Here is a 13,412-nt window from a genome sequence, read left to right on the forward strand (position 1 = left end):
TTTGCGGGGAGTCTCACACCTATTCCAAATTACTCCGCCATTTCCCTGCATACTTTCAGTCCCGATCTGTATAGTTTTACAAGTTGTTCGACGTCTAACAACTTTCATCGATTCTATTTAAATAAAAAGCACAATTACTCTGATAAATGTGCAATAAAGCAAACCTCCCCATACATTGTTTAATCTCTATCTTTTCGGTTGATCAAAATACCGCACACCCCTGTCTATATCCCAACCCCCCCCCCCTCGATATTTCCCTCGCGTCTTTCCTTTTTACTCTTTTTTTCATATTTATTTCTTTCTTTTAGTATCTAAAAGTGTATTTCAAATTTTTATTTTAAAGGCCAAGCAATTTCTAAATTGGGAGGAAGAAAAATATATTTAGGCCGATATGAGTTGCACTAGAGATATACTATAGTGAACAGGATGGAAGCAGGGACTCTCCGAATTTTGTCAATGTGACCAGAAGAACATGGCATTGACCAAATGACTTAATCGATGACATGAAACTATTCAATTATGCAATATACCCGCAGTGAAAATCAATAACCAATTATCATGTTGCTCAATATATTTTATTCGATCAATCGTCTCGACACGGAAAACCATGTACCACCATCGGACGTTACCGAGCAACCAAGGTCATGTGATCAATCAATTACCACGAAAAGGTAAGATGGCGGCCGACATGGTCCCCGATAACAAGCCATATTTTTTCCATGGAAATTGACATATTCACAGACAGAAGATAGATGAGTATATTGTTTCAGTGAGGGTAGCAGATTCAGGGTGTACCTACAATTTAAAGTACAAAGGTAAGTTGGAAATGATATAGAAATGATGTTATTTAAGCTGCAAATTCATTGTTTACATCATTCCACCACTCACCAGGTTCAATTGTCCCGTTTTCGCGTCGCGCGCTGGCCGGCCGGCCGGACGGACTGGGCGGGGACCACATACCGGTATCGTGATTTTCGATACCGAGACAACTCGGCTCAGCTCGGATGTGTTGGGCCGGGGGGGGGGGGGGTCACTCTCCACATGACCTTCTACCCACCCGCGTCCAGAAAAAGCGTCGAAAAGGGTCCGGTTTCAGGCACTCACTCAGCCTCAGGCGCGCGTCGTCGACGTCTTTGCCTTTGGCTTTGGCAAAAAGGGTTGCATTTCACTTTTCAGGACCATTCGCTGGTAAATCGCCATTTAGCCTTTTTTTAGGGTAGCCAGGCGGCTTCTTGAGAGTAAAAATCATTCACTAACGTAGGCTTACTCTCAACGAAGCCAGGGAGTCCTTCCTATTCATCTGCCTGTACAGCAAAAATGAAAAAACCCTGAAACTTTCGCCCCCGAGATTTCTACTTTAGCTTTCCTTCTAAAAGTAAAACATCTAGCCATAAATCATGTAGGCCTACATGGGATAAAACTTCATTTCCGACATTTCTAGGCTCTCGTTGTTATTTTTAAACAAGAATTCATCAAAAAAAAGAAAAAATATTGAGAAAAGACGGAAGAGACTTGCCCGATGTTTACGCCGCCATCTTGTTTCTTATTGTACTTCCCCAACGTTACGCGACGCTCGCGTCTTTTCACAATATTTTTTCATTTTTTTGATGAATTCTTGTTTAAAAATAACAACGAGAGCGTAGAAATGTCGGAAATGAAGTTTTATCCCATGTACCATACATGATTTAGAGCTAGATCTTTTAGAAGGAAAGTAGAAATCTCGGGGGTGAAAGTTTCAGGTTTTGGGGTCCTTCGTGTAGGTGAATAGGAAGGACTCCCTGGCTTCGTTGAGAGTAAGCCTACGTTAGTAAATGATTTTTACTCTCAAGAAGCCGCCTGGCTAGATTAGGGTAGGCCTAGCCTTTCATCTCTCTCTTCACGCCATTTAGGGTTGCTTATTTGGTTATGAAGATTACGCCGTTGAGGGTTGCAAATATGAATAGATCTACGCCATTTCCGGCCATTTAGGGTTGCAAATTTGAGAAGATTCGGGAGCAGGCCTAAGCCATAAACACCATGAAGGGCGTGATTTTATTGGATACAAAATAATCCTCGCACACGCCGGCCAGCGCATCACTTACGAGAGAATACCCCTGTACACAGTAGTCTCTAGTCTTACACCTGGCTCTATACTAGGCAGCACACCTAGGGTTTAGGCCTATACTGTAGTCTATCATTTTGTGTGATTCATACCGGGGATTCTTATATTGATTTGCTTTTTATTATCAATTAAAACAAAACAAAGAAGATATAAGTTTAATTAATGTCTAATGAATGTATTTTTCAACACATTAACTGGTATGGATATAATGGATTCCATTTTTTCAAGTTTTGATGAAATTGGTAAAACGAATAGCAAGTGATGCATCGATCAATCAGTCAAAGCAAGCAACATTTTTCACTTGCATTCATTAATTTAGTCTAAAAGTTGGCTATTCAAAGTGGCCAAAAGAGGTGTCATTGGGGGTAAATTATGCTGGCCTTACTTGCAAAAACTTTTTAAAAATGCAGGGAATTTATACCTGTTGTATGTAACATCAAGTTAACTTCAGTAATCAGTATGGTATAAATTTAATCAATTTCGATATGTTTACGCCACTTAGGGTATCGAATTAGGGGCTTTTCCCTGTTAACGCCACTTAGAGTGGCTTTTCTCATGGGTATACGCCATTTAGGGTTGCAAATTTAGTTAATGTAGTTACGCCGTTTAGGGTGCATTTCTGAGGTTGTTGGACACGGGTGGGTAGCAGTCCATTTGCTGAATTGCCATCATAATTTATAGATCTAGTTCATGAAACTTAGACATAAGTTTAACAATATCCTGCATGAGATTCAGGTCACATGACCTGCCATAGGCATAGCTTAGGTCATGACATTGGGTCAATGAACGTAGTATTTTATTATCATATGAATTGTGTTTTAAAAAAAACACCATTCAATAGTCATGATAGTTGTTTTTCAAAATCAGCACTGCTGCTATATTGACTCGCGTAATGCAGGTGAGACTGCCAGAGCCAGAGGTGATCCACTTGTTTAGGATTTAAAGGCATCTTGTCTCTGGCAAAGTTTGAGACTTCACCGACATTGGTGTTTCCATCAACTGGACAGACATATCCCCATACTCCGGTATGGGCGTAGGATTGGAGTAGTGATTTTCGTTATTCCTTTCTTTATCTTTATCATCTCCTTCCTAAGTTTTCCAACCTATGTTCATGTACTTCGATTTTCAGTAAAAGCCCTGAATTATTGAGACACACGTACATGTACTTGACTTTAAATCTAACCGTAATGATACAGAAGTGAAAAAGAAAGAAGAGAAAATAAAGAAGAAAAGAAAGGGATTACTTTTTCATTTTTCATTTATTTATTATTGTTTTTTTAAAGAAAACAAAATTGAAGAATATTTATGATGGGGGAAATAGTCAAATTTACTGGTTGCCAAATAATAAGAAGACCCCCCTCCTCCCACCTCTATCCATTTCGAATTCCTTTGACAATTAATTGTGTGGTCTTTCAAAAAGTTGTGGAAAAAAATCAAAGCAGGTTAATACCTTAATATACCTATTTTATCCAAACACGCTTTATTCCAACAAGAGATCTTTTAGTGCTGGCGTTTTTCCTTTTTGGGGGAAATTTTGTTCCCCGGGGGGGAAGGGGCATCCTTTTGAGAGCCATAATCAAAATTTGTAATGTAAATATGCCATTCTTACACAAGTGTGTCCCCCCCTTTGAAAATCATAGCATATATTTTTAATAGGAATATGTTGTTCATACACCAGCAAGGACTTTTTTTTTGCTTGTCAAATTCCTGGATCTGCCCCTGACCCCATTGATTTTACTTTACTTACTTACTTTACTTTAAGTCCATGATGCTGTAAGCTTGAGTTGAGTGCCTGTAATATATATATATATATTATATATATGTATATATTTATATACAGTGTATATATAATATATATATTAAGTGTATATAAATATATATATATATATATATATATATATTTATAATAAACTTAACATGAGAAAGGACTGTCGGAAGTGTGTACACTTTTTTGGAAATTTTTTTCAACACCCCAGTCAGTGGCTGATCCGGGGGGAAGGGGCATCCTTTTGAGAGCCATAATCAAAATTTGTAATGTAAATATGCCGTTCTTACACAAGTGTGTCCCCCCCTTTGAAAATCATAGCATATATTTTTAATGGGAATATGTTGTTCATACACCGGCAAGGACTTTTTTTGCTTGTCAAATTCCTGGATCTGCCCCTGACCCCATTGATTTTACTTTACTTACTTACTTTACTTTAAGTCCATGATGCTGTAGGCTTGAGTTGAGTGCCTGTAATATATATATATACACAACAAAAAAAGTAAGTCCCCCCTAAATCAAATTGCTGTAACTTTTGAACGGAATTATTTTGAGATATGATATTTCGTAGGTGGTTTTCTACACTCATTAAGCAACCTCTGGGGAAAAATGAGATTGATCGGTTGAGTCATGCATGAGCAATTAAAGATTTAATTAAAAATGACAATTTTTGAAAGTCACAAGAGTCGTTTTTCAGATTGTGCAAATACAAAACTGGGCAAAAGTTGTTTTTAGGTGAATTTTATGGTGTTAATGCTGTTTTACTATCCATCATTTAGCCACTCCACACACAATTTTGATATCGTATGTTCATGGTTGAGTGAGCACAATAATGCAGGGGCCGCGGGGGGGGGGGGGGCTCAGCCCCCAACTTTTTTCCAAAAGCATGTACAAAAATGTAAAAATGACCATACGATTGTGATTTTTTGCATGGTCAGCCCCCCCCCCACTTTGAAAACCGTTCCGCGGCCCCTGTATAGTGACGTATCATCAAAGGGGTTTATGGTAGTATCCTCTACAACTTGTTAGATCATGTTAAAATTTGAAAATGTTGATGGCTACCCCGATTATAGGCCCCTCCCCCATTTTAAAATTCTGGATCCACCACTGATTTGTCCATAAATTAAACTGATCATGAGAATTTGTAAGAAAAAATACATTTATGCAGTATAAAGAGTATTCATTCCTAAGTTTTTGAATGTGCTCGCTCAACCATGAAAATTTTAAAATTTCGGAAAGTGTGTGGTGATAAAAATGATGGATGATAAAAACAACAGCAATTAAAATCACATTTGAAACCGAATTTGCCCCCAATATTCACTTTATTACCATTTAAAATGGGTCTGTGACTTTGAAAATACCCAATTTCCCACTTTGATGTGTGCTCACTCATCCATAAATAAACAAATCGATTTCATTTTTGCACATAATTCTGCCCATAGGTTGATAAACATTACTGCCAAATGACATTGCTAAAGACAGCCTTGAAAAAAAGTTCCACCACATTGAATAGGGGGTTACTTATTCTTAAACATATGCTCCCATAATGTACACAAGTCTATGAGAGAGGAAGTCAACATTTTAACAAATATGAAATGAGGGTTTGTTTCATGGACGGTTTTTGTTACTTCTGCCAACAGTTATTTCATGAAACTTCGCACATGGCTTCAGTGTAACACTATCCAAAATGTGCGCACACCAAAATAACCATTTGATACGGCACAGAGTGGGGCCAGGGCCTTGAACTTTCTTCTCATTTGCATAATTTTCGAATATTGTGTGCTCACTGATGCATTAAACATCGGGATTTTCATAAAAATCAAATCAAATGAACCATGCAAGGAGGTTTGTGATAGATATCCATAGTTACAAATTGCATTTTTTCCAATAACGTAAAAAAGAGCTTATCACATTCCACTTGTTCATTCAAGCGTGAATGTTTAATTAAACGCCTTTGAATCATTGAAGCATGTTAATTGGTCATGAACATAACGAAAAAGTTGAGAAAAGATCATTTTCAGTTACCAAAATGAAACAATACTTGCCTATGATATTTGAAAATCGTATCTTTTGTTTTCAATAAATGTTCATTGAATCGTGAAACAATGAATATTGTTGAAGATACTCTTCCCAAAAATAACTGTCATCATATTCTATCATTTTTATTGATAGAAGTTTGTAAAAAATCCAATTATAGCAAATTTGGACTTGTGTTCATTCAACCGTGAAATTTAGCCAGAAAAATTGTATCGTCTTTTAGAAAGTACCTTTTACAAGCCTTCTGACTATTTTTCATGATGAGAATGTGGAATTAGTTCCAATAAAAATGGAATCAAAGTCATGATATTTGGCTTGTGACTTTTGAAAAGTGACATTTTTGCCTTCTGACGGTGCTCACTGAAGCATGACGTAAAATACGTCCATAACATTTACTCAGAGGGTAGCCTATAAAATTACCTACACGCTCATGTAAAAATATATTAAAAACTCGCATTGGTTCGGAAATTATTGATGTTTGTTTAAGGGGGGACTTCCTTTTTTTGTTGTGTATATATACACTTAACATGAGAAAGGACTGTCGGAAGTGTGTACACTTTTTTGGAATTTTTTTTCAACACCCCAGTCAGTGGCTGATCCGGGGGGAAGGGGCATCCTTTTGAGAGCCATAATCAAAATTTGTAATGTAAATATGCTGTTCTTACACAAGTGTGCCCCCCTCCCCCTTTAGATATCACAGCATATGTTTTTTAATTGGAATATGTTGTTCATACACCAGCAAGGACTTTTTTATTTTTGCTTGTCGAATTCCTGGATCTGCCCCTGACCCCATTGATTTTACTTTACTTACTTTACTTTCAGTCCACGATGCTGTAGGCTTGAGTTGAGTGCCTGTTTATTGATCGTAGTATCTCCTCTGGTGGTAGTACAGTATCTATGGTATTAAAACAATATATATATATATATATATATATATATATATATATATATATATATATATATATATATATATATATATATAAATTTTAGTTTGAAGGTAGATGACGCCAAAATACAGCCTAAGTTTGAATTCAGTGTCCGCAGGTCAAAGGTCACAGCTCATTATATATGCGAGTTGGTTTCTGCATGATAACTTATGAAATATTCAACAGATTTTTAAAAATTTGGGTGTGTAGGTAGATGACACCAAATTACAGGCTAAGTTTGGATTCGAAGTCGGCAGGTCAAAGGTCACAGCTCATTATATGCAAGTTGATTTCCGTGCTATAACTTATGAAATATTCAACAGATTTTTTAAAAATTGGGGTGTGTAGGTAGATGACACCAAAATGCAGGCTAAGTTAGATTTTGGAGTCCGTAGTTCAAAGGTCACAGCTCATTATATATGCGAGTGAGTTTCTGCATGATAACTTATGAAATATTCAACAGATTAAAAAAAAATTGGGGTGTGTAGGTAGATGACACCAAAATACAGGCTAAGTTCGATTTCGGAGTCCGTAGGTCAAATGTCACAGCTCATTATATATGCGAGTGGGTTTCTGCATGATAACTTCTGCATGATAACTTATGAAATATTCAACAGATAAAAAAAAATTGGGGTGTGTAGGTAGATGACACCAAAATACAGGCTAAGTTCGAATTCGGAGTCCTCAGGTCAAAGGTCACAGCTCATTATATATGCAAGTTTGTTCAAAGGTCTAAAATTTGTTCATTATATACATCTGTATATGAATATTGGTTTCTGAATGATATTAAGTTCAATCACATTAAGCGGGGGCATCTGTGCCCTTTGGATACGTCAAATTTCTAGTTTGTTTTTGCATTGAACAAGAATTCCACTGTATACATGATTTAGGTGCTGAATAGGAGACGAACCAACACATTTTTCAATTGACTTCGCAATATCTTTTGGGTTTACACCCTTTAATGATTTCCTCTTTTCTATTGGGACAAATGGAATTTTCAGATGGTTGGTGCTATGAATGGAGGTGCTGCGGTTAGAAGAGGGGGTTTTGCATTTGGTATTATGTGATTCGGAAGCGCTGGAAGAGGAGTCTGCCCTGAGCAAGATAGATTCTTCTGCTAGACTTCCTTCATGTTTGCGTTTGTTTCGGCGTTTTTTACATCCGACGGTTTGGACATCCTTGCCCATGTCAAATGGGTTGACTCAGGAGCGGAAGTCGACGCCATTATTGGGTGCAGGGGGAGTGGCAGGAGTTTTATTTTCCGCCATTTGTGCGTGTGTGTGTTAATTAGACAAGTAAATGAGAGAGTGCAGATAAAAGTCCAAATCTTAAATGCTACCTAATTTTGTAAAATCCAACTCGCCCAGTCTCTGAACATCAATTCAAAGAGTGTATCAACTTCCAGAAGAAAAGATTACCATTTCTTTGTCGAATAGATCCGATTTGGAGAGTCGCGTCGGCCTGATGAACGATAGATAATGTTGACATAAAAAATCAGGCGACTTGTGTCATATGAATAGGCGACATGAAGCAGGCTTATCAGGGGAATAATCATCTTGAGGGCGGCCTCAGGCGGCCTCAGTCCACTTTTGGTGGCTTCAAAGTCGGCGTCAGAGACAGTTTCAAACCCGATGCATGTGTATCACAGGTTTTTGTTATACCCAGCCCCGGGGGGGGGGGGGGGGGGGAACTCACATATATTGGTGGTACAGGGACGCTTTGATGACACCCTTTTTCAGACCTAATTTTCAGTTCTCTAGATACTCTGAATGACATATATGCATAAACTATTCTTACATTTTGTATAAAATGAAGGAAAATTGAATATTATGATGCAAAAAAGATCATAAATCATCTTGGTACGTATGTATGTTCAATGTAATTAAAGAAATAACTGGGATTCCTGTTTTCCATTTTTATCTCGCCCACCAGAGGTGAAGGCGGGACTTAGGGATCCAAATGTCGTCTGTCCGTCACAAACCTTATGACACATAACTCCACAACCGTAAGTCACTTTTCGGGGGGGGGGGGGGTAGCATTTCTGGAAATCTCCATTGTTTATATTTTTGTCTCGCCCACCAAAGGTGAAGCCAAGTCTTAGGGATCCAAATGTTGTCCGTCCGTCACAAATATTATGACTCCACAACCGTAAGTCACTTTTCAACCAAACTTGCATGGTAGATGGACTTGGGGGACCTGCATGTTATGCTGCAGTCAGAGGTCACATGGTAAGGTCAAAGGTCATTTTCAGGTCAACGTTAAAGTTTACATGCAAGACTCTCTTATGACACCTAACTCCGCAACCGCAAGTCACTTTTCAACCAAACTTGCATGGTAGATGGACTTAGGGGACTTGCATGTTAGTCTGCAGTCGGAGGTCACATGGTAAGGTCAAAGGTAATTTTCAGGTCAACGTTAAAGTTTATATGCAAGACTCTCTTATGACACCTAACTCCGCAACCGTAAGTCGCTTTTCAACCAAACTTGGATGGTAGATGGACTTGGGGGAATTGCATGTTAGGCTGCAGTCGGAGGTCACATGTATGGTAAAGTCAAAGGTCATTTTCAGGTCAACGTTAAAGTTTACATGCAAGACTCTCTTACTGTATGACACCTAACTCCGCAACCATATGTCACTTTTCAACCAAACTTGGATGGTAGATGGACTTTGGGGACCTGCATGTTATGCTGCAGTTGGAGGTCACATGGTAAGGTCAAAGGTCATTTTCTGGTCAACGTTAAAGTTTATATGCAAGACTCTCTTTTGACACCTAACTCCACAACCGTAAGTCACTTTTCAACCCAACTGAGATGGTAGATGTACTTAGGCGACCTGCATGTTATGCTGCAGTCGGAGGTCACATGATAAGGTCAAAGGTCATTGTCAGGTCAACGTGAAAGTTTACATGCAAGACTCTTATGACAAGTGTTATTCCATCCCAGTCATTTCGCAATGAAGTTTTGATACCATTCTGTTGTGTGCCCTCACAAATCACGATATTTCTGGTTATTTTCATAAGTGAGACATAAGAGATAAGTGAGACATAAGCGAGACACAAAGTCGCTTTTGCCTTGTAGGATGCACTGCATGTAGGGAACAGTTTGTCAACTGATTTTTTGTGGAATTATAAGAAAAATGAATTTAGAATTAAATTGAAAGGATGCATACATCATACATACATGTATATGGGTCCCTCTCCATGCTCCAGTAGGATGGGGGTCCAAAGCCTGCACACTTACAATGAAACATTGTCTTTTGCTCTGAGCTGTCCATTGCATCAAGTATATGTAGCGCTAATAGTTAGTATTTTTCACATTTTCATATTTTATCAAATTTTTATACTTCTCATACGGAATTGGCTGAAAATGTCAAGATATCCTTGTGTACATGTGTAGCTGCTTTCTGGTTTCCAATACTTTTAGATGATTTTACTGGATGATCTGCAAAGAACAGTAAACACATTGTCTTAGCTTGGTCACTCCTTTGTTTTTGCTGTGAGTGTAGACAACTGTCAAAGAATGCTGTCTGCCATTGTACACTAAAATTTTTTATCTAAAATATTTTCCATTATTTGTAAATGTTTTCTTAATTATTTTATATGTAGATGGATGAGATACCAGAAGAGTTTGGTGTGCGTCAGTGGTCCCCCTCTATGGTGGGTACCATGTCTGTCTTAGACCGAGGTGATGCCCCAGCACAGCTGGTGATTGAAAGGAATCTAAAAGCTCAAGCTCAGCGTCAGGCTGACCAAACAAAAGAGGAACTAGATCGCATCACATCTCGTGTCAACAAGGTAACATTACTCATAAAGATTTCACGTTTATACTCATTGATAAGAATAATGTTGAATCCAGAAGTTAATACAGTTTTTCACTTTACCTCTCATCCATTATGGATTTACTCAAGATTTGTTTGATATTTGAAATATTCTTCTTTGTTTTGAGGGAGTTAGTAGATCTGGGATGGTGGATGTTTTCATAGAGGTTTTCATGTTCTGAATGACTGGTGTATTACAAGCCAAAATGAAAAAAAAATCTCAATCATCACACATTCTAGCTAAAGATGTAATAAACATATGCAGATGCAAATCTTGAACATACCAAACAAGACCTCCTTCAATAATACAGGCCTCAAAATTCAGGAATATCAGGGCTGTCATCTTTGCATTGGCTTCTTACAGCATAAATCAAGAAGGGCAAAATAATTACTGAGAGGAATATCAAGACCATGGCCTATGATGACCAGGGATTAATTTCAATCTTATTACTAATAATTAAAGGGATGGTTCAGGCTGGAAAAATTTATGCCTCAATAAATAGAGTAAAATTCACAGAGCAAAATGCTATAAATTTGATCAAAATTGGATCACAAATAACAAAGTTATTGAATTTTAAAGATTTGCATTTTTCTGGTGAAACAGTTCTAGGCATGCCTCTATGAATATTCATTAGGTGGGCTGATGATGTCATATTCCCACTTGTTCTTTTGTATTTTATTATATGAAATTAGGTTTATTCAAATTTTTTCTACTAAGAACTAAAACAATTTGATTGACAACTGATTAAGTGCATTAGTTATTTATTGCCGCAACTTATTTCATCATAGTGGAGACACATCATTTACACATGTATGAAAAAATGAAAAATTTATGATTTCATGTAATAACATATCAAAAAGGAAAGTGGGGATGTGACATTATCAGCCCACCTAATGAAAATTCATGACGATGTGCATATAACTGTTTTCACAAAATATTGATAAACTTTAAAATTCAATAACTTTGTTATTTGTTATCCGATTTGATGAAATTTTCAGCATTTTGCTCTGTGAATTTTACTCTATCTGTTTAGATATAAATATTGCCAGCCCGGATCATCCCTTTAAGATAAAATAGAATACTGAAGCAAATGTATAAAGCAGGAGAAAATGTTTGGCTGTGTATGTTACATCTAGATCCTATGATGATTGAAAAGTCTTATCTTTTGTCACTTTTAGACTGTTGCTGCCTTTGAACTCAATGAAGAGATGATGGATGAAAACAAAGCTGCCTACTTTGTCCCTGATTTAGTAAGTCATTTAAGGACGTTCCACAGTTATGTTTGTGCGCATTATGATCTGCGCATAGTTTACACTCTGCGCGCTGACGTCACAATTGATGAACAGGTGACTAATTAGCTGCGGGTATGAGCTGATTTTTCTCATCTTCTGCACTTTAACTGCAGATCCGATGCGTTATTTCATGAAGCTTAAAAATGGAATTATTCCATGGACCATTAAAAAAAAATTCTCTACAATTTCAAAATACTTTACTCTGCAGTGCTGCCAAGAATCACGAATATTACCCCGAGTTTAAATAAATGGTAGAGTGGTTTTGATTTTTTCTTCACTTAGATACAAAGCATTCGGCGCATTTTTGGTGTTTTAAAAAGCACATTTGCTCTGATAAAAATGCTGATAGTTTAAAAACAAGCACATGAACCCCTAGTTTTTAATGTTTGTACCTCTTAGTTATACCTTCCTCTACAACTCTGCAAATTTTGGTGAAAATGACATGGATTTTGAATAAAGTGCAGCATTTATTGTACGTTTGAAGTTTGTGACTGAAATTTCAAATTTTTTAGATTGGGATTTTGTTATCTTTTACGCCATTTTTAAGAACTGACAGTGCTGTTAAACTAAATATTGCAAACAAATAGGACTATAAATAGATTCTCCATTCTAATTATACAATTATTAACTCTCTTGCGAAATTTGATGACTTTTTCATGTATTTTGACTGAATAATAGAGGTTTAAACTCATTGTAGTAATTTTGGGCGGTCTAAAAATGCCAAATTCTTTTGAATGCGCAATTCTTAAGAACATCAATTTGGGTGAACTTTGAAGCTCTATAGCAAAAAATCAAGCACATGGACCTATGTTAATTTTTGCATATTTCGAATATTAAGGTTCTAAAGTATCTATGTGCAAAGTTTGGTGAAAATGACATGGATTTCACTTTAACTGTGGAACGTCCTTAAGATCTTTTCTGTTGTTAGGGTTTATACTGTATATAAACTGGTTGACTGCTGAACTTAAGTCTTTCCTACTATCATAAATGTTACTTTAAAATGATTTTTTTGTGAGCTTTCCCCAATTTTTTTTAAAGTCTGAGATAAGAGGTTTATATACATGTGTGTGATTATACTCTCCTTACAATTGTTTAACAATTGTCCTTACAATTGTTTAACAATTGTTGAAGCAAACAATGTCGAAAAGAGAAACAGCATTGAAAAAAATGGGGGAAACATCAGAAGTAATAACAATTGAGTGCTCTAAGTTGTTTGCTCTCTTTGAATTCATATTCCACTTTTACTTGATTTTTTTGTGTGTGGAGTGTGATAGATGGTTTAGATGCTGTTCATATTCTTTTTTTGTTCTTCGATTTCAGTTGGAGCTTGAGAAGATCATTAGTGACACCATTCAAAAGAGAAGATATCAGCAGCAGGTCATGATCTTTGTGGTTGGATTTGAAGAAGTCACTGACCAGAGACTCAAGTTATTAAATCAGATCAATGATGTGAGTTGATTGTACATAATGTCT

At 36.9% G+C, this 13,412-nt stretch overlaps 1 protein-coding gene across 1 annotated transcript in view; it reads left to right on the forward strand.

Moving 5' to 3' along the window:
- The first annotated feature begins 644 nt into the window (after positions 1-644).
- The window catches only part of LOC129255521 (restin homolog), a 28,331-nt gene continuing 15,563 nt past the window's right edge, over positions 645-13,412 (forward strand). Inside the window, exons 1-4 of the mRNA XM_054893871.2 lie at positions 645-815; positions 10,435-10,623; positions 11,826-11,897; positions 13,260-13,388. Of these exons, the coding sequence (XP_054749846.2) occupies positions 10,435-10,623; positions 11,826-11,897; positions 13,260-13,388 (390 nt within the window). The 5' untranslated portion in view covers positions 645-815. The remainder of the gene's footprint in view (positions 816-10,434; positions 10,624-11,825; positions 11,898-13,259; positions 13,389-13,412) is intronic.

This window comes from Lytechinus pictus, chromosome 3 (genome assembly GCF_037042905.1).
Source record: "Lytechinus pictus isolate F3 Inbred chromosome 3, Lp3.0, whole genome shotgun sequence".
Classification (NCBI taxonomy): domain Eukaryota; kingdom Metazoa; phylum Echinodermata; class Echinoidea; order Temnopleuroida; family Toxopneustidae; genus Lytechinus; species Lytechinus pictus.